The 27452-nt window shown below is 42.6% G+C and overlaps 1 protein-coding gene across 2 annotated transcripts in view; it reads left to right on the forward strand.

Moving 5' to 3' along the window:
* SHLD1 (shieldin complex subunit 1) overlaps positions 1–10031 on the forward strand; it is a 93434-nt gene extending 83403 nt beyond the window's left edge. Inside the window, exons 3-4 of one of the 2 annotated variants that reach the window (XR_012374103.1) lie at positions 1284–3261; positions 4056–10031. Coding sequence is in view for 1 of the 2 variants with exons in the window: in XM_025875993.2 (XP_025731778.1) it covers positions 1284–1726 (443 nt within the window). In the remaining variant the exon portion in view is untranslated. Of the gene's footprint in view, positions 1–1283 lie in introns of both variants that reach the window. The other variant, XM_025875993.2, reaches the window with a different exon arrangement.
* Positions 10032–27452: the final 17421 nt, after the last annotated feature.

Raw genomic sequence — 27452 nt, forward strand, 5'->3', positions numbered from 1 at the left:
CCGTGTTAAGAATTAGGGTTCCCAGGGAGGTACAGAAAGTGAGATCAGGGACTAGGGTTTGGCTCCAATTCTGGCTTCGTATTGTCTATTATTAAGTCACTTAGTTTATTTGTTACTCTTTTAAAAACACAAAGGTGGTGATTTTAATTGAGAGACAAAGAGTCTATAGGATTACTGTAGGGAATAGAGAAAGACAATCTCTGAACTGTGTAAATGCCCAGCACTGTCTACATTAGGGGTCTTAACTGCATTTGTATTATTAGTTTCGGGGGTAGAATCTAGTGATTCATCACTTGCATTTAACACCCAGTGCTCTCCTTACATCACGTGCCCTCCTTAATGCCCATCACCCAGTTACCTCATCTCCCCACCCACCTCCCCCCCAGCAACCCTCAGTTTGTTCCCTATAGTTAAGAGTCTCCAATATATGCTTTGTAAATTAATGCTTAAATAATAAGATCTAGTATCAGGCATCTAATAACTGTGGTAATTTAGTCTCCTTGGGTCGCCATAACAAAATACCATAGACTGGGTGGCCTAAACAACAGAAATTTATTTTCTCAGAGTTCTAGAGACCGGAAGTCTGAGATCACAGTGCTGGTATGGCTGGGTTCTGGGAAGGGCTTCCTGGCTTCGAGAAGGCCACCTTCTCATTGTGCCCTCTCATGGTCCTCCCTCAGTCCCTGCACGTGGACAGAGAGAGAAAGAGAGATCTCGTCCTCTTTTTATAAAGCCACCACTCCTATCAGATTTGGCTTCCACCCTTACAATTTCATTTAACCCTAATAACCTCCTAAAAGCCCCATCTCCAAATACAGTCACATTAGGGTTAGGGCTTCAACATATGAATTTTGGAGGGCCACACCTCAGTCCATAGCATAGTGATAGGCATAAATGATATTTAAAAACATCTTCTGCAAAGTCATAGGTACTGCTGCTAATAGGTTTGTTGCCTACATTTATTATGGAAGGAAATGCTTAATCTCTGGTAGAGGTTAGTGAAAATAAAGATACGATTTTTTCCCCATCCAAATTCACAGCTACCCTGAACCTCTATGCAAAGACCATAGATGAAGAACTCCTGAAACATGCAAATAAGATGTTCTTGTTTTGAGCAAACAAGTGGCATAACCCCAGGATGGTGGGAATCAATTCTGGAATCAGCTAATCCTGCCCATTACCAGTCACCCGAAAGCAGTAGGTGTGGTGAATTGAAGAGACATTATCTGCTTTTGGCTTTTTTGAATATGTGTTCGAGTATTGGAATGTGTTCTCTCTTGCAGACACCAGTCACCTAAATACTGAACAAAATGATTCCTGGACCTCTGAGAACTTCTGGCTTGACCCTGGTGTGAAGAGCCAGACGGAGACCAAGGCAGAGGATGATGGGCTTCGGAAATCCCTGGATAGATTCTATGAAATGTTTGGCCATCCCCAGCCAGCCGCTAGAAATCCACTCTCCACATCGGTCTGCCAGTGCCTGTCTCAGAAAATCAATGAACTGAAGGGCCAGGAGAACCAAAAGTATGCCCTTCGCAGTTTTCAGATGGCCCAGGTCATCTTCAACCGGGACGGCTGCTCCGTCTTACGGAGGCATTCCAAGGACACCCACTTCTACCCACAGGGAGAAGGAGGTGTGTCTCTGGATGATGAAAAGCCCACCCCGGGACTTTCAAAAGACATCATTCGTTTCCTTTTGCAGCAGAATGTGATGAAAGACCTCTAAGTAGCCCCCGGTGGTAGGAACAGGCAGTGTGGAGGATGGCCCTGTGGCTCACACTGTCAGGGCCCCACGCACATCCCTTCGGGCCTCTCTGGCCAGCCCTGTGGGTCCAGCCCCCTGTGAGCTGATACCTGAGCCAGGTCAGCCCACATGGAGAGCCAGCAGTGTTTGTGGGCCTGATAGCCCCTGTGTCCACACTACCTCCCACCCCACCCCACCCTACCACTCCCTTTGACTTAAGGCCAGCAACTGACTGGTTGGGAAATCCAAGAGCACAGCTTCCTTGTCCCAAGGAAGGAAAGACATGTTCTGAGGCATAATTACCTCTCCAGAACTCCCCTCTGGCTCAGGCCAAGACTGAGCCTTCCCACGAAATCACACCTTGCTCAGCTTCTTCTGTCTCCCTCTCCTCCTTCTCCCCGTCCACCTACTGGTGTCTCCTGGGAGCCTTTCCTTAATAAAGCTCTTGTACCTGAATCCTTGACTCAAAGTCTGCTTCTGGGAGAACCCAACCTAAGAGAACAGGCTTTTTCATTAGATGAGTCTTTTGAAGGATTCAAAGCTCTGTGCCGAATCAAGTATAAGAATCCTACCAAGTAGTAAAACTGTGACCATGTGGTTGAGAATGTATTTCCCAAAATAATATAAAGATTTAAATACAGTTTAAGATGCATCACATATTAATCATACCCTTGCCTCTCCAAAGCCAGAATTCCCTGTTTTATAATACTAACAGGGCGTGGAAGGAACATTTGGACCCTCCAAAATAAGAGCTAAGATTCGCAAATTAAAAAAAAAAAAAAAGAAAGAAAGAAAGAAAGAAAGGTTCTTTGTCTCCACCAGATTGCCAGTGTGAAAGGTGTGAAGAAAACAAATGTGCACCACCTACCGAAGTCTGTGTAAGCTCCATCAGGCCACGCCAGGCTGATGAGGTACGGCCTTGGCCGTCTGTGGAGGAAGAGAAAGAGGAATCCTTTGCCCAAGTGGATTCCTCCCTGTCATTGTTGCCTTCTGCCTGCCTGGTACCAGCACCCTCTGCACCCTCGGGACAGTTGGCCCCTCACCCCTGTCCTGTCCTTGCTTCGTGGTTTTAAATAGCTGGCCCGGGCTTGCGCCGGCAGGTGCTCTACTCCACGGCCGTGTCCTGAACCCCCGTTCGAGACTCAGGGGGTAGAATGACATCACCTGGCACCAAGCTCTCTGAAACTGTCACTGGAGGCCTCCTGCTAATCCCTGCCTTGACAGCCCTTCCCATACATGACATTGATGGAAGGAAGTCCATTTTTCTTTTGGGGGAAACCGAGAAGCTGGCAACCCTGTGCAGTTAGAGTTTGAGAAACTGGAGGTGAAATTTGATTGGCTTAAGACTCCAGAAGCTTGCCAGAAAGCAGATTTTGCAAACAGATCGGCTTCCAAGTGTCCATGAAGAGTGAGGGAGCCCTCTCAGGCAGGTCTCTTAGGAACGCTCGGCTGGAGAGAGGCGACTTCTAAAGGTCACCAATTCCATACTGAGGCTTCCAGTTCTGAGACAATCAGAGGTAAGAAACAGTGTTTCACACTGAAGTGCAGAAACACCACTGGAAGGAGACCCAAATGGTAGGAAATAGGAAAGGAGTAGGTCTTTCAGAGATACTTGAGGAAACAAGACTCCAGGTTTTTCTCTGACAAGCAATCATGTGACTCTCTCCCCAGGGGCTTCTCCTATTCAACTGGCCCCCAAATAATCGGGAAACCGGTGGGACTCATCATGGAACATGTGCAGGTTGAATTTTAAGGTCCGGTAGTTCTTTTGTTTTTTAGTGTGGAGCCAGTTAATGGATGACTCTGAAGAATGCTGTGGTTTTTAGTATTATTCAGTCACTGAAAGAAATATTGGAGATTAGTTTCCATGGCCACTAACAGGAGGAGACTGGATTATTTTCTACTGTTCGTAAAGAACAGAAGATGGAAGCTACTTCTGTTTGGCAGAGAGATTCTAGTATCAGTGATTTTGCAACCTTTTTTATTCTGGGTGCTGAGGGTGCTCAGCAAGAGGCAGACTCTGAGACCAAAGAATTTAGAAGTCTAAAAGCCAGAATCACCTTAGGGTTAAAAAAAGAAGAAGAAGAAGAAGAAAAAAAAGAAAAAAGTGTGCTGTGTGTTTGCTTGTATCTGAGTAAGTGCTTGTGACAGATCAGTACAATTTGATTCCCTGCAATCTCGCTCTCTAATTTGATCTTCATGAGGTTCAGATGGCATTTTCCATTTATCTCTGTTTACCTTTAATAAAGACTAAGAGATAAGGATATTAAGGCTCTGGCCTTTGGCATTATTGTCCGTTTCTGCCCTACAGATCACTTCACCAACGTCTTATCATCCCGTGAACATTCTGACTGGCCTGTGATATCCTCTGTGGCCTTTTCTAGCAGTCTCCATGAGGGTGGATTTGCTTGCAGGAACATCACAACTCTGAAGAAGAGAAATTGTTACCAGTGTTTTACGTTTGTATGGCGGCTACTCACTTCTTTAGTCATTGCTTTGCATGACCTATGTGAGTACATGCCACAGATCTTAGTACTAGCCATTAGCACAAAACAATACGGAGATACTTTTAAAACTTTTCATTGAATTACACCTATCACACAGAAAAGTTTTTCTAAGTGAACCTCTTGCTGATTTTCACAAACTGAACCCATCTGTGCACCCGGCATCCAGCTTAAGTGACAGAGATCACCAGCCAACCTAGGTGGCTCCCTTCTGAGTGAGGATTTTCATCTGGAGATGAGATGGGTTTGCTCAGACCCTTTGTTTCTCAAGCTGCTGACAGTATACTGTAGGCACCACGTGGAAAAACAATGTTTATTTTCATTGTTATCTCTTCGGTTTAATATGTTAGAAAAATATATAACTACTGCATCCAATCTGTGCTTTTACAGATAGCATGTAGGATAAGCCTAATATAAATATTTAAAATTTAAAAGTGAACTGAATTAGGGGGTCTGGGTGTCTCAGTCGGTTAAGCATCTGACTCCTGATTTCAGCTCAGGTCTTGATCTCAGGGCGGTAATATCGAGCCCTGTGTTGGGCTCTGTGTTCAGCAGAGTCTGCTTGAGATTCTCTATCCCTCTCCCTCTTCCCCTACCTGCCCCCTTGCGCGCTCTCTAAATAAATAATCTTTTTTTAAAAAAGTGAATTGAATTAGCGAAAAAGTTAACAGTGCAGACAACATATAGATATGTCAAAAATTACACAGCTGGTATACCAGAAAATGACTGAAATCTGGAAGACAATGGGATAGATAATCTATCTGACCTGATAGTTCCACCATCTCTCTCCTGGAACACTGCAAGAAACTTCTATCAGGTCAAGCCACATCTTCCTTTGCCTGTCTTTGCCCTGCAGCCGTGTCGCAAATCCTTTTAAAAAGCAAAACACAGTCAGCAAATTAAAGAGAAGGGACTAGCCTTGTCAAATATGAAAACATTTTTAACTCTACAGTAACTCAAGCAGCGACAAAAGTAGACAAATCCAAGAAAAAGAGTTCGGCCCATAGATATAAATGCACATGTAAATTGAGAATTTGATGAAGGTAGCATTTCAAATTTGTAAGGAGAAGGTGGAATTTTTAGCAGATGGTTTTAGAGTAACTGGCTCCCCAACGGGGGGAGAAGAGTATTCTTCACCTCACTCTTGATATCAAAATGAATTTTAGATGGATTAAAAATAAAAAGTAAAAAGATAAAATCATAAAAAAACTAGAATAAAAAGTGAACAATGTAGATACATTCATGTGTGCTAGTCGTGCCAGCCGGCCCGGTGTCTCCCAGGTCTCCATGCAATGGCAGATGGTGATCTAGGGCATCCCCCTGTATCTGCCCAATGATATCCATGTAGGCATCGCATGCAGGGATCCAGTGGGAGCTTAAGCAAAACGAGAACAAAGTAGACCAAAACAGCATTGCTGTTTGGTCAGAAAACGGTCACTGAAACTATAGACTACAAAAGTAAACCTTAAGAAAAAAATCCAAAGCCCAAACAGGGTGGCTGCCTACTAAAATAGAAGATTTATATAAGATTAAGAGTCTCCTAACATAATTTGCAAAATGCCCAGGATACAGTAAAAAAAAAAATCACTTGTCATACCAAGAACCAGGAAAATCACAATGTGAGTGAGAAAAGATAGTCAACTGACACCAATAGTGAGATGAATCAGATGTTGGAACTATCTGGCAGAAATTTTAAAGCAGTTACCATAAAATGGTTTCAGCAAGTAATTATGAAATCCCTTGAAACATATGAAGAAATATAAAACCTCATCAAAGAAATGGAAGTTACAAAAAAGAACCAAGTGTAAATTATAGAACTGAAAAGCAGAGCTACCAAAATTAAAAAAGAAAAAAAACCCTCATTGGATGGGTTCAGTGGTAGAGTGGAGATGACAGAAGATGGAATCGCTTAATTGAGAACAGTTCAATCAAATTTACTCGATCTGACAAACAAGAGAACAGGGAGTGGGGGAAGAAAAGGAATCTGTGGCACAGTAACAAAAGATATTGACATTGATATCATCAGAATCCCAGGAGACAAGAAAGATTGTGGGGCTTAACAAATATTCAAAGAAATAATGGCTGAAAACTTCCATTTGGTGAAAAACAAAACCTACAGACTCAAGAGCTAATATGAATCTGAACTAGGATAAATCTAAAGAAATCCTCATCAAAACACAGCATAATTAAACTTCTGGAAACTAAAGAAAAAATCTTAAGAGCAACCAGAGAGAAATGATGCATGTCTTAGTTATAGGCAAACACCAATTCGAATGACAGCAGATTTCTCTTTTGAAATCATGGAGGCCAGAAGAAAGTGGCACAACATTTTCCAAGGGTAGAAAGAAAGAAAGAAAGAAAGAAACAAACAAACAAACAAACAAACAAACAAACAAACTTGCAACTGTGTCTTCCCCAAGCTCGTCCTGTAGTTCTAATGTCCCACGGGACATTCTACTCAGATGTGTTCTTGTCACCATAAACAAAATGTATAAAAAGTCAAGTGCACCCTCTTTCCCACAGGCTAATAATACTCCCATTTGATATATGTAATCCATCAATGGCATTAACATTTGCTAAGTCACTCAGGCTTGAAAATATTTGGATTCATCATGACTTCTGCTTCTAAACATTCCACTATAGCATGCCAGTGGTCCTTAAGAGCTGAGACCTGGGAGGCCCTGCCTGGGTATGAATCTTGACTCTATCATTTATTGGCATATGCCCCTGGGCATGTTATTTGCTCTTACTGTGCCTCAGTTTCCTCATCTGTAAAAGAGAAGTAACCATCGTACCTAGTTCAGGATGGTCAAATGAGTTCATATTTGTATGGTGTTTAGAATAGCACCTGGCAGTTAGTGTTGGTTTTTTTGGAGGTTTTTTTTTGGGGGAGGGAATGTTGCTTAAAAATTGAAATTCTTACGTCTGCTTCTTCTTTCTCTTCCTTCTGCCATTACCTGCTCTGAGCTTTTATCTCCTCAAGGCCCTCCTTAAGGTTCCTGCTTCCAGCCATTCCCACACACTGTTGCTACCATGTTGGTCATCCTAAATCTAGTCAGTACTAGATCCCATTCTACCATTTCCCTCACCTGCCAGAAACTTCACAAGCTCCTTAACACCAACAGGGTGAAGCACAAACCCAGACCCATGCTCTTCTAATCTGTGTTCTTCCCTCTTCTGTCCTCAAACCTTATGCCCGAGCTCCATGGCCTCCAAAACATCCCATCCCTTCTCTAGCCCCCATGATTCTACCCAACCTCTCATTTATGCTCTAATCTTACAAAGGAGAACCTTCCTGTAGCTATGAACATGTGTACATCTTCTTTCCCCAAAGAGATGGAAAGTTCCTAAAGGCTAGGGAGCTTATCTTAGGCCAGGCACAGACCAGTCCTGGGTAAAAACTGATTATGACATGAGCTCGTTCTGTGGGGTCCCATCTTCTGTTCAGCCTCCCGGTAGAGGGAGCTTGACAACTCTTTCTCTTTTCTGCAACTGAAACCATATAATTGCAAACCAGGAGTAAGGGATGGGGGAAAGTAGGAGGTGGCTTTGGCCCTCCTGGGAAACATCATGGCAGAAGGAAGAGTCCGACTGGGGCCGGCAGCGGCACAATGCTGCCATTAACAAGCGGGATGTCTAGTGAGGCTCATCTAACTCCTCCAGGCCTCATTTCCATCTGCAGAATGAGGACATCAGCAAAGCTCCAAGTCCCTCTCAGGCTCAAACATTCTGTAACAAATCTCCATGAGGGTGGATTCAGGAAATTGATTTTCAGATTGATTGAGCGGTGTGGCGTTACCGCATGGAGAATTAAACTACTGTTCAGAGCAATTCATTTCCTGAATTTAGCCTACCGGCCAGTGTTCATTAAGCACCATTTACTCTGCGGTACCCTCTGTTGAGTCCTGTGGAGACACAGAAGTGGTATCTCACAGGAAACCTTGGCCTCAAGGAGTTTATTATAGAATCAGAATTTATTATATAATAAAAGCTCACCAAGCTCATGATGCAGCAAATTACTTTGTTTGTTTACCCACGACTTCTGTAAAATAAAGTTTTACCTGAACCCTAATCCCTGTGTGAACTATGTATTATTCTGCGTGTCATTTCTATAGTAGTTTATGTGAAACACACACCTATTATAAATATGCTATATATGTCGATTTAAACCTATGAAATGTACTGAAAATGTACCTATTTAAAATATTTCCCTTGACAGACTAGTTTCTTTTTAACTTTTTAGTAAACCAAATGATGGAGATTTTCAACCTTTCACAAATATAGAGAGCACTGTGCTCTGTGCATCACCTAGCTTCAACAGCCACCAGCCTTCTGCCATTCTTTTTCATTAATCCCCCCTGCCCCCAGCCTTTTCTGTGTGTGTGCTAAAGCGTTGCTTCTTCAGCTGTCAACAGTGAAGGGCATTTCTGTCTAATGTCCATTCCGTCCTGGCCCACTCCAGCACACAGCTCGTGCTCACAGCACATGCAACTCACCGTGCAAGTTCAACAACACCCAGACTGGGCTCTTCCCTGGTCAATGAGACACTAATCCCTGCTTGGGTGCCACGACAATGCAAAGTGTCCTAACAGTTTCTAAACCCTTACTGTTAATATCTGCACTTAACACAGACCAACAGCACACAATTTGTAAACAGGCATTGATCCACAGGCCATACTTTGAGGAGTATGATGCTAGAGTGTTTTTTTTTTTTAATGTTAAAAAAAGAGTATTAGAGTATTCTGAATTTTATTATATATTACTTTTACCAGTAACATTTATACTTTAATATATGTTTTTATGTTTCTAATTAGTATCCTTTCATTACATCTTTTTGTTGTTGTTGTTCTTTAAATTTTTTGTTATGTTAATCACCATACATTACATCATTAGTTTTTCATGTACTGTTCCATGATTCATTGTTTATGCATAACACCCAGTGCTCCATGCAGAACGGGCCCTCTTTAATACCCATCACCAGGCTAACCCATCCCCCCACCCCCCTCCCCTCTAGAACCCTCAGTTTGTTTTTCAGAGTCCATCGTCTCTCATGGTTCATCTCCCCCTCCGATTTACCCCCCTTCATTCTTCCCCTCCTGCCATCTTCCCCTTCTTTCTTTTTTTTTCTTAACACATACTGCATTATTTGTTTCAGAGGTACAGATCTGTGATTCAACAGTCTTACACAATTCACAGCGCTCACCATGATGCTAGCGTATTTTATTTTATTATTTTTAAAAATATTTTATTTATTTATTTGTCAGAGAGAGAGCGCAAGCACAAACAGGGGGAGAGGCAGAGGCAGAGGGAGAAGCAGGCTCCCTGCTGAGCAAGGAGCAGGATCTGGGACTCCATCCAGGACCCTGGGATTATGACCTGAGCCAAAGGCAGACGCTTAACTGACTGAGCCACCCAGGGGTCCCAATGCTAGAGTATTTTAAAACAAATCCAAGACATTATTTTATTTCACTTGTGAACAGAGCATCTATCGCTAATGGATAAGGACTCAACAGAACAAAACAAAACAAAGCACCACCTGACCATGAATACCTGAAGATAATCATCCATAATTCCTTAATGTTATCTGATACTCAGTCCATGTTCAGTTTTTCCCAATTTTCTCAAAAATGCCTTCTTAGAGTTGTTTTATTTGAATCAGGATTTAAACAAGGATCTACCATTGCATTTGTATCTCTTAAACCTCTTTCAATCTGCACTAGCTGCTCCCCTGTAAAAACTGGAATTACTCTCTAAATAAATTGGTTTATCATTAAACTGCAAAAGTTTTCCTGACTCATCATGTTTCCAGTGGGTTTTTCCAGCATCTGTTATAGTGTGAACATGGGAAGCGCTTCAAAGTGAGTGATCTCTACTCTCCCCCTAAAAATCCATGATCTCTGCATGTTATGACCACATTTCCCACTCCCCAGACTTGTTATTGTGGCTACACAATTATTTAGATTACTGCATACATAAAAGTGCCAGTCACTCTCACTGTCTGATCTCTGATTTTCTTTGTCTCCAGTGGGACGACTCATGTAGCAGACACTTATGGACACTATTAAATGAACCATGCATATTCTTGGCCTTGACATGCCCAAAGCAGTGTTTACCAGGTACATTCCCCCCTTTGGGGAATCTATGCACACGTATAGTGGCTTGAGACACTCTTTGATTATTTGATTTGGACCAAATCTATCTGTGGGCTTCACACAATGACATCTTTTTCCAGACACCCTTTCCCTATCACTAAGGATGCAGAAACTCAAGTAGCTTTGGGTCTTCACCGGCCAATACTTCATGTAGAATCATAGACTTTGAACAGTAATTTACATACTTACATAACAGTAAGGGAAACTTAGCAATTATGCAATCAAGCGCTCTGCAGGGAGGGAGATAAAGACCCCTTTGTCTAGTTATCTAGATGACCCCCTCCCCGACAAGAACCCAGGTGTCCAACCTCCAGGGTGACTCTGTAAACTAGGGGATGTCACTTTCTGTGCCAGTCAGAGTTCTGCACTGCACACAACCGAAGTGGACTCTAGCTGACTTTAGGAGAAGGTGAATGGGTGCCAAATGGAATTGACCAGAAGTCTGGATAATCAGGTTTTTGAAAATAGGCAGGATCTGAAGGAGGCTGGGCAGCAGGAACGCAGCTGAGGTCATGCTACAGGGATAGTCTGGTTGGAATGTTCCTAACTCCAGCCCTACTGGACTCTGGCTGTTGAATACCACTGCAGCTAGGGCCAGGAGCCTAGGTGCCACTGCTGCATTAAATTCTAAGCTGTCCCTGCATCTAAATAAAGTTCTGCGTGGGAACATCTGATTTGCTGAGGCTAGATCATGTGGCTGTCCTCTAGCAGCCGGGGGTCAGGGAAAGGGCCATCTGGTTTGGCTCCCTTCCAGAGTAGGGGGGTGAATCCTGCGTCTCACCATTTCCCACATCATAGAGAAAAGGGAATTAGGATGCTAAGCATTCCCCATAACAGCAAATGACCTGCCCATCTCTCCACTTGAACTTCTGTTAGCGTATAGACATAGACAACAGTAGTTGTTGACATATAGTTGTATATATTGATATACATTGATATTGATATATATTGTTGATACATAGTTGATATATAGTTGAAATAAAGTTGAAACTTTATTTCAACAAAATATGGAGGTATTTCCCAACCCCCAAAATGGATTACATCAACAGAATAGCACTTTTTTTTTTTTTAAAGATTTATGTATTTATTTTAGGGGGTGGGCAGAGCACGAGCAGGGGGAAGGGCAGAGGGAGAGGGAGAGAGAGAATCCCCAAGCTGACCCCCCCCACCCTCCCCACCGCTGAGCGCAGATCCTGATGGCAGGGCTCAGTCCCAGGACTTTGAGATCATGACCTGAGCTGAAATCAAGAGTTGGCCACTCAACTGACTGAGCCACCCAGGCGCCCCTAAACAGCACCCCTTAAGCACCGAGTTTACAAAGGCTTTAAGAGCTAACAGTTTCTTTTGTGTCTTGGTGTTTCAGTGATTGTCTCCTGGCCTAATCTCTGGGGGAAAACCAAAGATCAATCTGTCCCCTTGACTTTCACTCAGATGCTCAGTGTAAGCACAGAGTCTTCCAGGCCCATTAAAACCTCTGCTCCAAGGGTTCCATTAGTGACTGGACTTGCTCTTGAAAGTATTCCATGCTGCTACGGATCAGGCTGGGGCAGAGATGAACGGGGCCATAGGAGATTTGTCGCCATGGCCAGGGTTCTGCCTCTGTTCCCTCATTGTATTTCTGATGGCTCTCAAATTCCATAATGGGAGGAGGTGGTGTGCGTGGTTAAGTAATGTGAAGCCAGGGCTGACACCGTGACAGCTGTTCCCAAAGGCACAGAATTTCTCTGTTACTAGGAAAAGATGCCCTTGAGTTTCCTGGGCTGAGGTAAGAGAATTTGGCAGGCCCAGTCTTCTCTGCGTTCTGATTGCCTTCACGGATTTACAAGATGGAAAATAATGAGCCAGAGGGACCTTCAGAGCATTTGTTCACTGCCTGTGTGGCTTAGTTTAGGTTGCCTCAGAAACAGACTCTGGGGCACAAATTCAAGTGCAAGTAGTGTATTTGAGTGGGAGAGCGGGGAGCTGAGATGGGAGAAAAGGAGACCAATAGGAGGTGCATCATTAAGCAAGTTGCTCCTGTGGGCAACTGGAGCTCAATCCCCCTTCAGAACTCGGGGCACCAGGGCAGAACGTAAGCCTCAGAGTTATCCTGCACAAGGAGTGAGAGAGCGAAGGCATGTGAGCACCAGCTCCCATCAGTCTTTTGTCAAAGGCCGCACCCAGGGAGGCACTCATACTCCAGCACGTCTGGCCTGCTGTGTGTATGGGCAGAGGGGACCCCAGGCACCGCACAGAGCCCTCAGGTAAAGAGGCAGATCTGGTGATTGGAAGTCACGTCGGTTATACATGCAATGTCAAGGCCCAAGGAGATACAGGCTGGGCATCTACAGCATCTGCTACTCTGTGTTCTCTCATCCTCCAGACTTGTGGACAAACCTTCTGTTCCCCACCCATCAAAGCCCAGAGGAAACCTTCCCAGAATCAAGTAGGAGGTGCCACCCCCGAACCAAATCTCAGTACAGATTGGTGCAGATTGCTAATTTCACTGTTTACTATTTAGTAGCTCTCCACCCATGTCATAGGATCACCCCACATCTAGTCCTCTTTAGCCTAGCCTGGTAACATGTTGGCAGCTCAGACTGACCACAGCCCTGTAACAACTCAATAAACTTGACAGACTGACACTTCCTTCCATTCAGTAAATGTCTTATTGGATATTTGGAAATGCTGTCATCCACAGCCAACGTACTTTCAGCAGGTTCTTGTCAGCTTTGATGTTTTGGAGAGATTTACAGATTTGCTAAGCATAACGAGTTTTGGGTATGTAGAGAACTGTGATTCCAAAGAATATAGTATTGCTCATTTTTAGGGGAAGAAGTCAGGTTCCTCAGGACTATGAATAGCATTTGCTTAAACTGTGGGTCAGCCAGCTGTGAGTTGACAACTTGGCAATGTCTGTGAGAAAGGCTAGGACCTCCATGAAAGCAGAAACATTTCCTCAGTTGCTGTCTGGTGTATGAACATACTACCAAGATTTACTGAAGGGGCACCTGGGTGGCTCAGTCAGTTAAGCATCTGCCTCTTGGTTTCCACTCAGGTCATGATCTCAGGGTCATGGGATCGAGCCCCACGTCAAGCCCCACATCAAGCTGCAGGCTCAGCGTGGAGTCTGCTTGAGAGATTCTCTCTCTCTCCCCCTCTGCTCCTACCCCCGCTCATGCTCACTCTCTCTCTCCCTCTCAAAGAAATAAATACATATATCTTAAAAAAAAAAAAAGCTTTACTGAATGAGTTGAGAGACCACCTGAGGCTTGTCATGTGATCTTGTACTAATGAAGCTATCTATATCTTGAAGTCTAATGTCTTTCTGGTTTTCATCATCGATTTTTTTTCTTTTTTCAATCTGAGTATCAGTCTTTAGTGGAGAATGAGAGACCTCAGAATCAGATGGCTCTCTCAAAAAGGACCTTAATAGATCACAGGACAGTTTCTCTGCCTTCAGGCTATACCACACTTAAAAAAACATTCCTGACAGGATGCTGCTTGCCCAGGGTCTGAAAACTCCCCCAAAGAAGTGGGAGAAATGCCACAGCCTGCCTGTTCTCAGTGTCTCTCCTTAATAAACTCTGGGTTTATCCTTGCTTGAACTTCAGCTTCAAATTTTTAACAAATGTCTTGATCTCCTAAGTTCTACAAAGGTTTATTCTGCAAAACATCCCAGGTGACCTATGATCATCCTAGGCAAGGTGACAATATGTAATTATAGGGAGTCAAAAGTAGTATTTGGGGGAATTTAGTCTTCTAGGGAATCAGTGAAAAACACATGTAGGACTTGCTTTGAAATGCATCAACAAATAAGATGGAGTGATGGATGGACAGATGGATAGACATGAGTTAAACAAGTATATAGTATAGTAAATGTACAGTAAATGCTTTACATATAGTAAAGTAAATGTTAATGGTAGAGTAAATGTTAATGGCAAAGTGGTAGGTATATAGGTCTTATTTGTAAATTTTTATCAAGTCTTCTGTATGTTCGAAAATTTTCATAACAAAAAGTTGGGAAAATATATGCAGGCTATGTTTTGAGTATTTATTTATTTATTTTTAAAGATTTTATTTATTTATTCATGAGAGACAGAAAGAGAGAGAGAGAGAGAGAGGCAGAGGGAGAAGCAGGCTCCCAAGGAGCAGGGAGCCCGATGCAGGACTCGATCCCAGGACCCTGGGATCATGACCTGAGCCGAAGGCAGACGCTTAACCATCTGAGCCACCCAGGCGCCCCTGTTTTGAGTATTTAAATGTCTACCCACATACTTTTATTTATAACTTGGAGTTTTAAATAACCACAAACTCTCCTGAAGACAATCTGTTTTCTTAATTGAAAACATACTTGAATATAAAAGATAACTTTATTGCCTCTTAATGGGTAGAACTAATTAAACAATCAATAGATTGTTCATAAGTACCTCCAAATTGCTCTGGGAGCTATCATTATATATAGATATGATTCTCATCTTCAAAAAACTTAAATTCACATTGGGAAAATTCTTTTTATATTGATCTATCTAGATATCTATCTCATATACCTGAACTTTGGTTATACCTAATCTATGTCATCAGCATCATCAACACCAGCATTTTTCTCCCCAGATCATACAACTTACATTTATACCAACAGCATTAGCCATGTCACGTATGTCATCTACACCTATGTTCAAAGTGATAGCATTTACATCTCCTCTTACATCATCTCCTCCATCTGTGTTTACATATTCTTTACCAACATCTATGTTTGTATCTGTATTACCTAGAGCTACACTTTCTTGTTCATCATCTGCATCATCTACATCTATGCTCACATCCACATCAGTGTCTACCTGACGTTTACATCTACATTGTCTAAATCAGTGGTTCTCAACCAGGACAACTTTGTACCCAGGAGACATCTGGCAACATCCAGAACCATTTCTGATTGTCACAACTCCGGGCAGGAAAGGCGTGTCCCTGGAATCTAGTGAGTAGAGGCCAGAGATGCTGCTAACCATCCTACAATGCACAGGACAGCTCCTGAAAATAAAGAATTATTCAGCCCAAAATGTCAATAGTGCTGACATTGAGAAATTCTAGTCTATCATCCACATCAACTACATCCTTGTTTACAGCTATGCCAATCCCATCTACGTTTCTATTGGCAGCTACTCTATGTACATCTATATTTATATAGATATCAGCTACATCTGCATTTACTTCTGTGTCATGGACAGCCTCATCACAGCATTTACAATATCTACATCAACATCACCTATTTCACCACAGACAACATCCATGTCTATATGATGTACATCTTTTATTTCTGCATCTACCTGTATACCTAATTAGCAGCTCAGAGACTACTCGTTATATCAGAGGTGCTGTTTGGTCCAGAATGAGAATTTTAATTCTCCCCTCCTCTGGCCACATACAAAAATGTGAGTGGAACAGAGGTTGACCATTGTCGATCACACTCCTTAAAGTGTAAGAGGCATGAGCTCTTTGCTGGCTTTGTCCTGGTTTCCAAGGACAACTTTGCTTCCTAGTAGTGGAAGCCAAAGAGGCTTCCATTTTGAGTTAGACTGAAATGAGAAGTGAAGCATGGGCCTGCTAGATTTCATTCATGCCCTCTCTTTGCTTGCCAGTCCCCCAGGACCAGAGGGCATCTGGCATAGACACCATTGTCTCTAATATGGTGATATAGAATAATTTCTTCTCAAAAGAGCAATCACTGCTGAGAACATGACATGGTTTGATCACATCTGGTTCCACATGAAATGGCCTGGGCTGGAACACATGTAGTTTGTACAGATCCTACTATTTGGCTGAGTGCTTTGGGCCACAGAGTAGTTAAAAGACCTTGGATTCTGGACCAAACAGCACCTCAGCTACCACATTCATTTAAGCCTCCTTAGGCACATAAGCTGACCTGTAAGCCAAGACAAAAGTGAAATGATGTTTCCAGGTGAAATTGAGAACATGGAGATAAGACAAACAAAAGCAAATCCCTGTGGCTTCCATAGACTGTGACTTTTACCAAATAGCTTTGCTTCCCTGTAGAAACCTGTGCCTCCTGGAGACCATTAGTTTTCCTCCAGGAATAAGATGGGCCCTAGGCAAAATTTCAAAACCGACTCTCACTACCCTTTTAAATCCTCATTCATTGTAGTGTTTCTAAATTCTCAAGAACATATTAATCTTTGGGACTTGGAAGTAAAAAATCAGAAATTCTTTACTTTATTGTGGATTTCTTTTATCAGAAATTCTTTATTGTGGATTTCTCTTTTTTAAGATTTATTTATTTATTTTAGAGAGAGAAAGAGAGAGAGAAAGCGCATGTGCACATGCACGAGTGGAGAAGGGGCAGAGGGAGAGGGAGAGAGAATCTCAAGCAGATTTCACGCTGAGCATGAAGCTCTTCCTGGTCTTTTAGTGGATCCCTTCAACGGATCCCTTCAGACCAATGGTATCTCTCTGCTCATGGTTAAGCTTTAATTCTCACAGAAGAATTGTAATACCTTCTCCTATTTTCCCAATTTCTCAATTTGTCTCAGAATTTGATATCTGGAAAGTATATAAATTGTCTAAGAAACGCTGGGAAGGAATTCCCTCATGGAAACACTCCTCAGCAGCTCCTCAGCGGGTACCACCTCTTGTGCTCTCTGATGGCCCAAAGCCCCTTTTTACTCGGTCCCACTAAACCTGCCCTTTCAAGCTTCACAGATACACACTCCCTGTCAGCAAAACTCCAGTTCTCTCTGGGTTGACTTTAGGCTTCAGGAGGGAAGCAATCTGATTGAAGGATTTCTTCTTGAGATGTGAAGAACTAAATATGACTCCTGTGGGGATTAGAAGCATAATCAAGAAAATGGAAGCATGTGTGCAAGTGTGGGAAAAAGAGTCCAAGGCATTCCTTCCAAGGATCGTAGAAGCAAATGCTTCCAGGGGCCACATAGATGATAAACTGTGGGAACTCAGCTAAATGTTAAGACTACAAAAGTGGTGGAGACTGAGTGTGACCAAACAGGAGAGTGCGAGCCTCGATTAAAACTATTAAAATTCAAGTATTTAAAACAACCAACCAATACAAACCAAACCACCCACTGAGGGCCAGGCTCTGCCAGGTTGGGATCTCTGCATTGAATGCTGCATGGAGCCTAGACTGCTTAGGGTAGGTGCACCCTGCATTTGCAGTCACACCTCAGAAGAAGATTGAGGAAAGTATTTTCCCAAAGGCTAGAATACAGTCTGTGAAATACAGGCATAACCTTTTACTAGGTATGGGCCCAACAGAAACCGATTCCAGTTGCTAGGCCAACTTCAGACCCCAACAGTTAAAATCGAAGATTAAAAGATTCTAACCAACCACAGTTTATTTTTTTTTTATTTTTTAAGATTTTATTTATTTATTTGAGAGATAGAGAGCACGAGAGGGAAGAGGGTCAGAGGGAGAAGCAGACTCCCTGCTGAGCAGGGAGCCGGATGCTGGACTCGATCCCAGGACTCCAGGATCATGACCCAAGCCGAAGGCAGTTGCCCAACCAACTGAGCCACCCAGGCGCCCACCAACCACAGTTTAGAAGAAATAATAATAATTTTTAAAAACCAAGTAAGCAAAGGGCAGCTGGGTGGCTCGGTCAGTTAAGTGTCTGACTCAGGTCGTGATCTCAGGGTTGTGAGACTGAGCCCTGCATTGGACTCTGCGCTGAGTGTGGAGCCTGCTTAAGATTCTTTCTCTCCCTCTGCTCCCCCCACCCTCCTATGTGTGCTCTGTCTCTCTCTCTCTAAAAAATAAAAACCAAGTAGGCAAAAGGACAGTATTTTTAATGTTAGACTTTTAATAAATTGAGTAATCATATGAGAAAATTATATCTCATATGAAGGCTGTGCTTTTGTACACAAGGTAACATATAGAACTCATTATATTCCCCGCCATTCCATTATTGCACTTATGTTAGGAATGTTCTCTTTTATTAGAGAATTGGTTGACTATCCTTATCAATATGCAAATTCAAACACAATCCTCACATTATATAACTCAGAACATTTTTACATGAATCTACTAGAGGTAGCGGGGAGGGGGACTCAATGGCAGTATAACCACAGTTGTTCGATGTGATCTTCCCTTATAACTCTGGTGGATTTATTTTTATTTATTATTTTTTAAAATTATTTTTATTTGTAAATGAAAGCTTGTCTAAAGTGTACAAATGTGTAGAATGTTGTGTGAATATTGCCTGCTATTCTAGTAGCTAGATCTTTATTCTTTCAACTTCAGACCAGGATGCCAAATAAAAGGCATGATTTGGGGGAAAAAAAGAGATTCTAACCAATATAAATGTCAGCTGCTTGGATCTCTTGATTGTGATGGTGGTTTCCTCCCACATAAATGGTCTCAGTTCTCTTATAACATTTTTCTTAGCATGCCTGTGGGTATTTAAAATTCTATTTTTTAATGACATCTGAATCTTTCTACCAGGTTGAGGTGATCTTTTCAGGGCAAAAGGTGTTGAACTCTACTTGGATCCTAAAGTCTTCTAGACCTGCTTCCTTGATGTTAAATATTGAGGATTTTAACATCACTGTCTCTATCATTTGAGATGTTGAGATGGTTCTTTTTTTAATTTTTTTATTTTTATGTTTTTAAAGATTTTATTTATTTATTTGACAGAGAGACACAGCAAGAGAGGGAACATAAACAGGGGGAGTGGGAGAGGGAGAAGCAGGTTTCCCATGGAGCAGGGAGCCCGAGAGATGGTTCTTTTTTTTTAAAGATTTTATTTATTTATTTATTTGTCAGAGAGAGAGAGAGAGTGCACAAGCAGGGGGAGCGGCAGGCAGAGGGAGAAGCAGGCTCCTTACTGAGCAAGGAGCCCGATGTGGGACTCGATCCCAGGATCATGGGATCTGGCATCATGACCCGAGACAAAGGCAGATGCTTAACCAACTGAGCCACCCCAGGGTCCTGAGATGTTGGGATTGTTCTTGCCTACTTGGAAGAGAACATCAAAGAGGTAGAGTGTCACAGGGGAAGGAAGGTGAGCGTTAAAAGCCAGACACACTTGTTTTTTAAGTCATTAATAAGCTATGTGTTCTTGAGCAAGTGACTTAACTTCTCTGAACTTTGATGTTCTTATTTTCAAAATGAGGTTAATGAACCAAAGGCAGGAGGAAGGATAGGGAAGGCTGCAACAGGGGAGGGAGAAGGACAGAAATGATGCTGACCGCACAGTCAGCACACCACAGGAATGGAGGAGGTATAGAAAGGCCTTCAATAAATGAATGACAACAGTTCTTATTTTTCCACTTCAGTCATCTCATACACATCCCCCCTCATTCTCTTTGTTCATGTAGTTCTGCATTAATTTCCCAATAAGGTAAACTGGTTCCTAATATGGTAACAAATTAGGTGGCTTAAAACCACAGACATTCATAGTTTCGTAGTTCTGGACCTAGAAGTTCAAAATCAAGAGGTCAGTAGGGCCATACTCCCTCGGAATCCTACAGGGAAGAATCTTTCCTTGCTCTTGCTACTTTCCAGTGGTTGACGGCAGTCCTTGGCATTCCTTGGCTTGTGTCTGCACCACTTCAATTTCTGTGTCTCTTGTCCCATGCCTTCTTCCCGGATCTCCTCTGTTTCTGTATCCAAATCTCCCTCTCCTTCCTCTGATAAACCAGTCACGGGATTTAGGGCTCATCTTAATCCAGTATGATCTCACCTCAACTCTACTAATGACATCTGCAAAAACCCTATTTCCAAAATAAGGTTACATTCTGAGGTTCCACGTAGAAATGCATTGGCTGGGGGACATTATTTCACCCAGTACATTCACTTTGGCAAATCCAAATCTCACCCACTGGGAAGGCCTAGCTCATTTACTATCACTTAAATGTATTGTCCTTGACTGTGACAGCTACTATGACCCTCCAGTCATGTGAACCATGGGATCATGTCTGTTCTTTACCTGGTGGTGTGTGTGTGAGTATTTAGCAACCAGCTCTTTTGGGCAGGGAAAGACCTGCTATATAGAGGGAGAGGGAGAGAGAGACCATATATATACATATAGACGATATATACATATGGTTTCTGTGCTGTAATATTCCCACGATGGCTGAGTTCAAGCTGCCAATGTGATGTCAGACAACTCTTCTTGAAATTCCTTCAAATGTAACAGTCAACTCTCATGAACTAGCACAAGCCAGCTCCAGCATGAGTGGCACACTGCCTTTAACTGCTGTTTTGTCTTTAATGTTATTCATTATCCTAGGAAATAACAAGCTTCTCTGGCATAGCCAGCTCAAAATCAGCTCCAGTGGAAGGCTTGGGGCCTTCATGACAACCTTTGGAATTCTTTACTGCATCTACTAAGGAAGCACTCAGAACCCTGGATTATAATTATTTATTTGCACCTCTGAACTCCTGATAGGCTCGTTGAATACAGTTATGATATGTCCTAACTGTCCTTGAGTCCCAACAACTCACACAATGTCAGACTCAGCAGGTGCTCAGTTGTCAAATTGAGGGAAGAGTTCAGGACCTCTATCTTGTTTTGTCTTTCTCAGTGCCATGCTTACAGCAGGCACTCAGTATATCCTTCCTAGAATTAAACGATGTTGTAGTTTTAATATCCCCAAGAGCAGACCACCTACCCTTCTGTTGGTTGAACGTCTTCCCTAACAATGGTTCCCACATCTGGTTGTGCATCATTCATTCATTCAACAATATGCACTGAGCAGCCACTATGTGCCAGGAATGTTGTAGGCACCAGGAACAGAGTATAGAATGAAATGGACAAAGAAGCCCTGCCCTCATGGAGCTTGCACTCTAGTAGAAGACATAGGTGGCATACAAATAAGGAAAAATACGTACGTTGTTTTACTAGTGGTGATAAGTGCCTTAGAGAACAATAAGGCAGAAGGAAGGATAGGGAATGCCTGCAACAGGGGAGGGAGAAGATTTGGGAAGCCCTCACTGAAAAGGTAGCATTGAAGCAAAGCTCTCAAGGAGGGAGGGAACATGTGGATCTCTGGCTCTGTATGTGGACACAGTAAATGCAAAGGACCTGAGGCAGAAGAATGCTTAGCATGTTTTAGGAACAGTACAGAAACTAGCATGGCTGGAGCACAGTGCACAGGGGAGCATGGGAGGAGAAGTAAGAGAGGGCTGGCCAAATCATAAAGGGCTGGTGGTTGGTGTAAGGATTCTGGTTTTGGCATGAGATGGGAAACATTGGAGCCTTTTGAACCAAGCAATGGCATGAGTTGAATAGACATTTTAGTGTGCTCCATCTGGCTGCAGTATGGAGGATGGACTATTAAGAGACAAGTGGAGAAGCAGGAAGACCAGTGAGGAGGCCATTCATTTATCTAGCGGAGGAAAGATGGTGACTTGCAGTAGTGGTGGCATGAGTTAGAGCTGGAAATCAGCAGTTACATTCTGGACATTTTTTAAAGTTTGAGCCTTCAGGATTTGCCACTTTAGTCTGCAGGACCTAGGGTACCACTTTGTCCCTTGGGTCATATTCCAGCAAAGGTTCTTTCTCTCTTCCTAAGTTAGCTATGAAGCCTGCCTCCACTACTTTTAGGGGGAAAGGACCAAATCCAGTAAGTGTTCCAATGTTTATTTTCATACCTCAAGGATCATATACATTCTGAAAGGCAAAAAGATTGAGTTGAGAGTGGCTCCTCCATTGGTACTTTATAGTTTCAGGGAGTACCATGTTTATATGGCAATATAATATTATTTGGTGATCTTTTCTCAGCCTTATTAGGTGAGTACAAAAGAGAGAAAAGGCAGCTAGGGGAGAGTGAGGAGAGGGAGAACAATCCTTCAATAAAACTTATGAGAAGCGGTCCACCATACATCTATATCTTTGTTACCCAGAACAAAAATATGGGCAATTACATCTTGGGAGGTTTGGGACTGTATATATTTACTTAATAGTAATGGCTCCTCAAGGACCATTATGAATGATCCTATGAAATAAAATATTCATAGGTGTAAAACTGAAGTTAGCCTACATGGAGTTTTCCCAGAGTTTACATCCACAGAATACATTTTTGTAGAGAAGAGGCCTGCCTAGGAGTTGATGTGCTCTAATAGTCACCATAAATAATTAAAAATTCAGCATCAGCCGAAGAATGCCTCCTCCTAGAGCATAGAGGGTTTTATTAAGTCTGCCAGACCTCTCAGAATCACAGAGGCAGAACCAACTTACATTTCCTGACTCCTAAGGATGAGCGCAGAGAGAAGGGTCAGAGGAATTCAGTAGACAACCCAAGAGGGAGACCTGAGAACACCCTGCACAGGACTGGTCCAGTAACAGCCATGCTCTCCTGAAGCTGGTGTGACGTTAAGGTTCTGACCACCATTTCTGGCTTGGTGCTGGAAATTCCACAAATTGAAATATGTATTTTGGAATGAGACCAAATTTCAAAAATTCCTATGAAGAGTGCCATAGAGAGAAGATTTTTTAATGGGAAGAGGACAAAGAGGCTGTGGGCATCAAGGAAATCAGAGGTGTAGGGAAGTTGCTACAAGAGAAGGGAAGAACCCAACAGGACAGGATGCAGGTCCTACCATCTCTGCTACCCACTGCTTGGCACAAGTGCTGGAGGAAGGGAGGGCCATACAACCCAAGTGCTTCTACCAGGTACCCCCATTTACAACCCTCAACAGTGACCCACAGATTCCCTCCTGCTTCTGGTCTTGGAGGAACTCCAAAACTCATCTGATCTTTTGCCTTAGTTCTCTCTTAGGGGCTGTGAATTTTCTCCTTCACTCTGAACCCAACTGCTATTATCTTTTGGGAATTCCTCATGGTTTCTGGTCCAGTTGGAACATTCCCTCTTATACTACAGCACTCATATCTGTAAACAATGTGGAAGCATTTTTCAATCTTATATTACATGTATATCATTTTGAACATGCTGAACTTGGAAGGTACACTCAGGAAACAGCTTCAACCTTCTTTCACAACTGCCTTCAAGCATGCTCTGTCAAATCTCCTTTCCTGATCCTTGAACACACTCTCAGGCAGGAACGACAGCTTTTCATTAACTCTGTTACAACAGTCCAGACTTCTATTTTTCACCCACTTCAAAGCTCCTCCAGTGCCCAGCTGCTGCCTGACTCAGAACCAATCATGGAAAAGAGGAAAAGGTGGCTCATTCTTTTGTTCTCCTTTTCTTTCTTTCCTATCATAACCACATCCTCTCCCCGCCCCTTCCACCCAGGTCCTTCTGGTTTGGAACAAGGCGGAAGATCAAAGAAGACTTGAGAAGGGGTCAGAGGTCACCAGTGTCCTCTGTAGTTCTCCAGGGTACCTCCGGATGCAGGCTGGTCCTTTCACAAGAGACCTTTCTTGATTCTTTAGAGTCCTTCATGGTAACCTCCTCACTCCACCAATCCCTGACAGACGTGATGCTCCCTGTCTGACCTTTCACAACACCCCTCAGCTACCATCATCAGTACATCCCTGGGTTCCTTTGCTCCATCAAGCAGGGGACTTTTTTTTTTTTGTAAATCTTTGCATTCTTTTTCTTTTCTTTTATTATTATGTTATGTTAGTCACCATACATTACATCATTAGTTTTTGATGTAGTGTTCCATGATCCATTATTTGCATATAACACCCAGTGCTCCATGAAGAACGTGCCCTCTTTAATACCCATCACCAGGCTAACCCATCCTCCCACCCCCCTCCCCTCTAGAACCCTCAGATTGTTTTTCAGAGTCCATCGTCTCTCATGGTTCATCTCCTCCTCTGATTTCCCCCCCTTCATTCTTCCCCTCCAAGCAGGGGCCTTTTTTGGGTGACTCAAGACCAGTAACATTCCATGCAGCACTTGGCCCAGGGCAGATCTCTAGATACACAGATGCTCCAGCCACTGTCCTTCTCCCCAGTTTGCAAGCTGCTTCAGCTGACTTCCCACTGCCTCAATCTTCATTTAACTCTTGAACTCTCAAATAAAATTGCCCTATTGTCTCCTTCCCACTCTCCTCTAGCAGCATTATAGGAAGTCTTTGGGTGTTTGCAGCTCAGCAAGCATCCAACCAGGAAATGAGATGTCAGTCTCCCATCATACAAACAACCCCACTTTTTGTGAACTGTTCTCAAGGGGTCTCTCACTTGGCTGAGGTAGGAAGCACCATCATGAAACAGTGCAGGGCTCCCTATCAAATAGATTCTTTTTCCAACCAGTCCCCTTTACATTTCTAGTTCTGACAGCCACTGTGCCAGTTCACAGTGCCTAGGTTAGTGAGTCTTGGAGAGATGTGCCTGACTCCTCTCTTTGGAACGTGTGGGCACTTAAAACCCATGTTCTCTAGTTCTGAGGCTTCAGCCAAAAGTCGGACATAAGAAAATTTCTACTTAACAGCCTGTAATAGGTTTGTGAATATATGTGTCATCATTCAATTTCCTCCAGAAGCCGACCCTGAGACAAAAAATCTGACTGGAAATAATTTATTTTGGAGATAATTCTAAGAAACAGAGACAAGGAGTGGAGAAGCAAAACAGGGAAGGAATGGCAGCCCCAAAGAGCTTGCTATCAGGAATGTTCCATTGTGGATCACTAAAGCTTAGTCCCACTGGGAAACTCTCAGATCATCTGTGGAACACATACCTCAGAGGGATCTGGGAATCTGGGGGGAAGTCTCAGCCTTCTGTAGGTTTTGCAGGGCAGCAGTTTCCATGGTATTGCCATTTTCCTGACATGCCCTGTTTTCTCACCCTCCTCTGCAGACCTGGAGTCTACCCCACACCACTCCCACCTTCCCTTCCTGACTGGCTGATGAACTCTGCTAGAGTAGATGGAGTATATTTCCTTTCACCATTGATGTTGGGATTGACCATGTAATTTGTTGTAGGCAAATATGCATGTACCACAGTGCTTGACACGTAGTAAGCATTTATATATGTAAATGAAATTAATTAATGAGTTTTGAGAGAAAACCTCAATTCAGTACCTGTATTGCTAGGGGGTTAGTTTGACCTATATGCCATTCGTTTGTTTGCTTTCTGGTTCTTTGCTCTGTTCTGTATCATTGGAGGGACTCTTCCTTGCAAACCATATTGCTCAGGCTTCCCTGTCAGTCATACCCAGGTATGTTCAGCCAATAAGAGGCACAGGCACTGAAAGAAAAGAGAAGCCAAGAGAGTTCCCCCCCTTTCTCTCCTTGGGAAGAGGAGGCTGCATTGGCAGCAGTGGCTGATTCTCCTCTGTGTTTCCGGCTCTTACCAGACAACCCTTCTTCCATGGCCCCAAATTCCACCTTCCTAGCCTGTGGAATTTCCCACTCTTACCAAGTGGCTCAGGCTTCTGGGCTCCAGTGAGGACACAACATTTCTTTATCCTTCCATTCCCTAGGGGTGTAGCAGCTGCCTGCATTTACTAATCTCTGCGCTTCCTCTTGTTCCCCTATTTGCTCTTTCAGGTTTTCTAATCCCTGTGTATTATTTCCTTTATTAAATTCCTTATAGTGGTTTCATTTTCCTGGCTGGACCCTCATGGATAATCTATTTCAGGAGCCATGTACAAAACCATGCTTTTTTCAAGACCCTGCTTCCTAAAGGAGATCTGTTTTCCTCCTTAATTTTTCTTTGAGAGCATTCCTGACAAATGCTCTTCCTCATGGCTTCTCTTCTTTTCCTAGGATAATAGTATTTTATACTACTTGAGATAAGATTACATTCGAAACATTATCAGTAATCAAAAAGCTAAGTCTGCCCAATATTGTAAAGATGTCAGCTGCTCCCAAATTGATCCATAGATTTAAAGCAACTCTTCTAAAAATCCTAACAGGTGTGTCACATGGCAATTGGCAACTGATTCTAAAATTTATATGAAAATGCAAAGGCCAAGAATAACCAATGCCCTCCAGAAGTAAAACAGTATGGGAAGACCTTTTTCACCAGATATCAAGACTTATTAAAAAGCTGTGGTGTAGAGAAAGTGTGGTACTGCTCCAAGGATAAAAAAATAGACCAATGAGACAGAATAGATCAGTATTCTGGAAGAGTCTAGAAACATACCTATGTACATATGAACTCTAGGATTGTTTTTTTATTTTTTTTCAGTGACACTACACAGTAGGCGAGAAAGGATGGTCACTTCAATAAAAAATTCTCAGGACAATGAAGTGGCAGTGTGGTAAAAAGTGTGACTGTACCCTTAACTCATGCCAGGTTTCTTCTAAGCTCCGGTTCCTAAGGAAAATATTGGTTTTCCTCTGTCATCCTGCTTTGAAATAATTCCCTGGAAATGCTCCTTCCAAAAGCTTTTTTTTCCCCCCTGGTATATGGAGATCTAAGTACGAGAGGCAAAATAATAAAAAGTTTGTAAAATAATGAGAATGAAGAAAAGTCTGTCTGTATATAGGAACTGGCTGTGGGTCAATTCACAATAATGAAAAGACTTTTCTTGATGAGTAATAAACACAGCCCAAGTCCTGTCTGCGAAGCCACGAGATGACATTAACATTTTTAACCCTGTGCTTTACAAGAGAGCAAGACAAAAGGGAAATTGCTGAAACATTGGAATGTAGATGCTCCTGGAAGGTGCCAATTTCTAAGTACTATTGGCAATCAGTGTATTTTAAACAGCAGTTGGAACCGCAAAAATAGTTCAAGAATTTCCCCCAGATCAGCAACCAAGGAAGGGCCGGCCTTCCCTTAACATCTTCTTTTCTGTACCCACTTCTTTCCAGAGGTTTTATACAGATTCTCTTGTGCCAAGAACGTTCTTTTCTGTTTGTTTTAAAATAATATCAGATTTTAGAAAAATCCAAAATAGTATTAAAAATTCCCATATACCTTTCACCCCAGTTTCCCAAATGTTGCCCTGTTTGCTTTAATATTCCCTCTTTTCCTCTCTCTAACTCTATCTCTATTTTCTTCTAAAACATTTGGGGGTAAGTTGTACATATGACACCCTTTTATCTCTAGCTACTTCAACGTGCATTTCCTAAAAACAAAGATATTCTCTTACATAATCACAGTACAATTCTCAAGATCGGGAAATTAACATTGATACAATATTTATTATGTAATCTACAGATCTTGTTCAAATTTTACC

This window comes from Callorhinus ursinus, unplaced genomic scaffold, assembly GCF_003265705.2.
Source record: "Callorhinus ursinus isolate GAN/ISIS: 27379988/994484 unplaced genomic scaffold, GSC_fseal_2.0 scaffold29, whole genome shotgun sequence".
In the NCBI taxonomy this organism is placed as follows: Eukaryota; Metazoa; Chordata; class Mammalia; order Carnivora; family Otariidae; genus Callorhinus; species Callorhinus ursinus.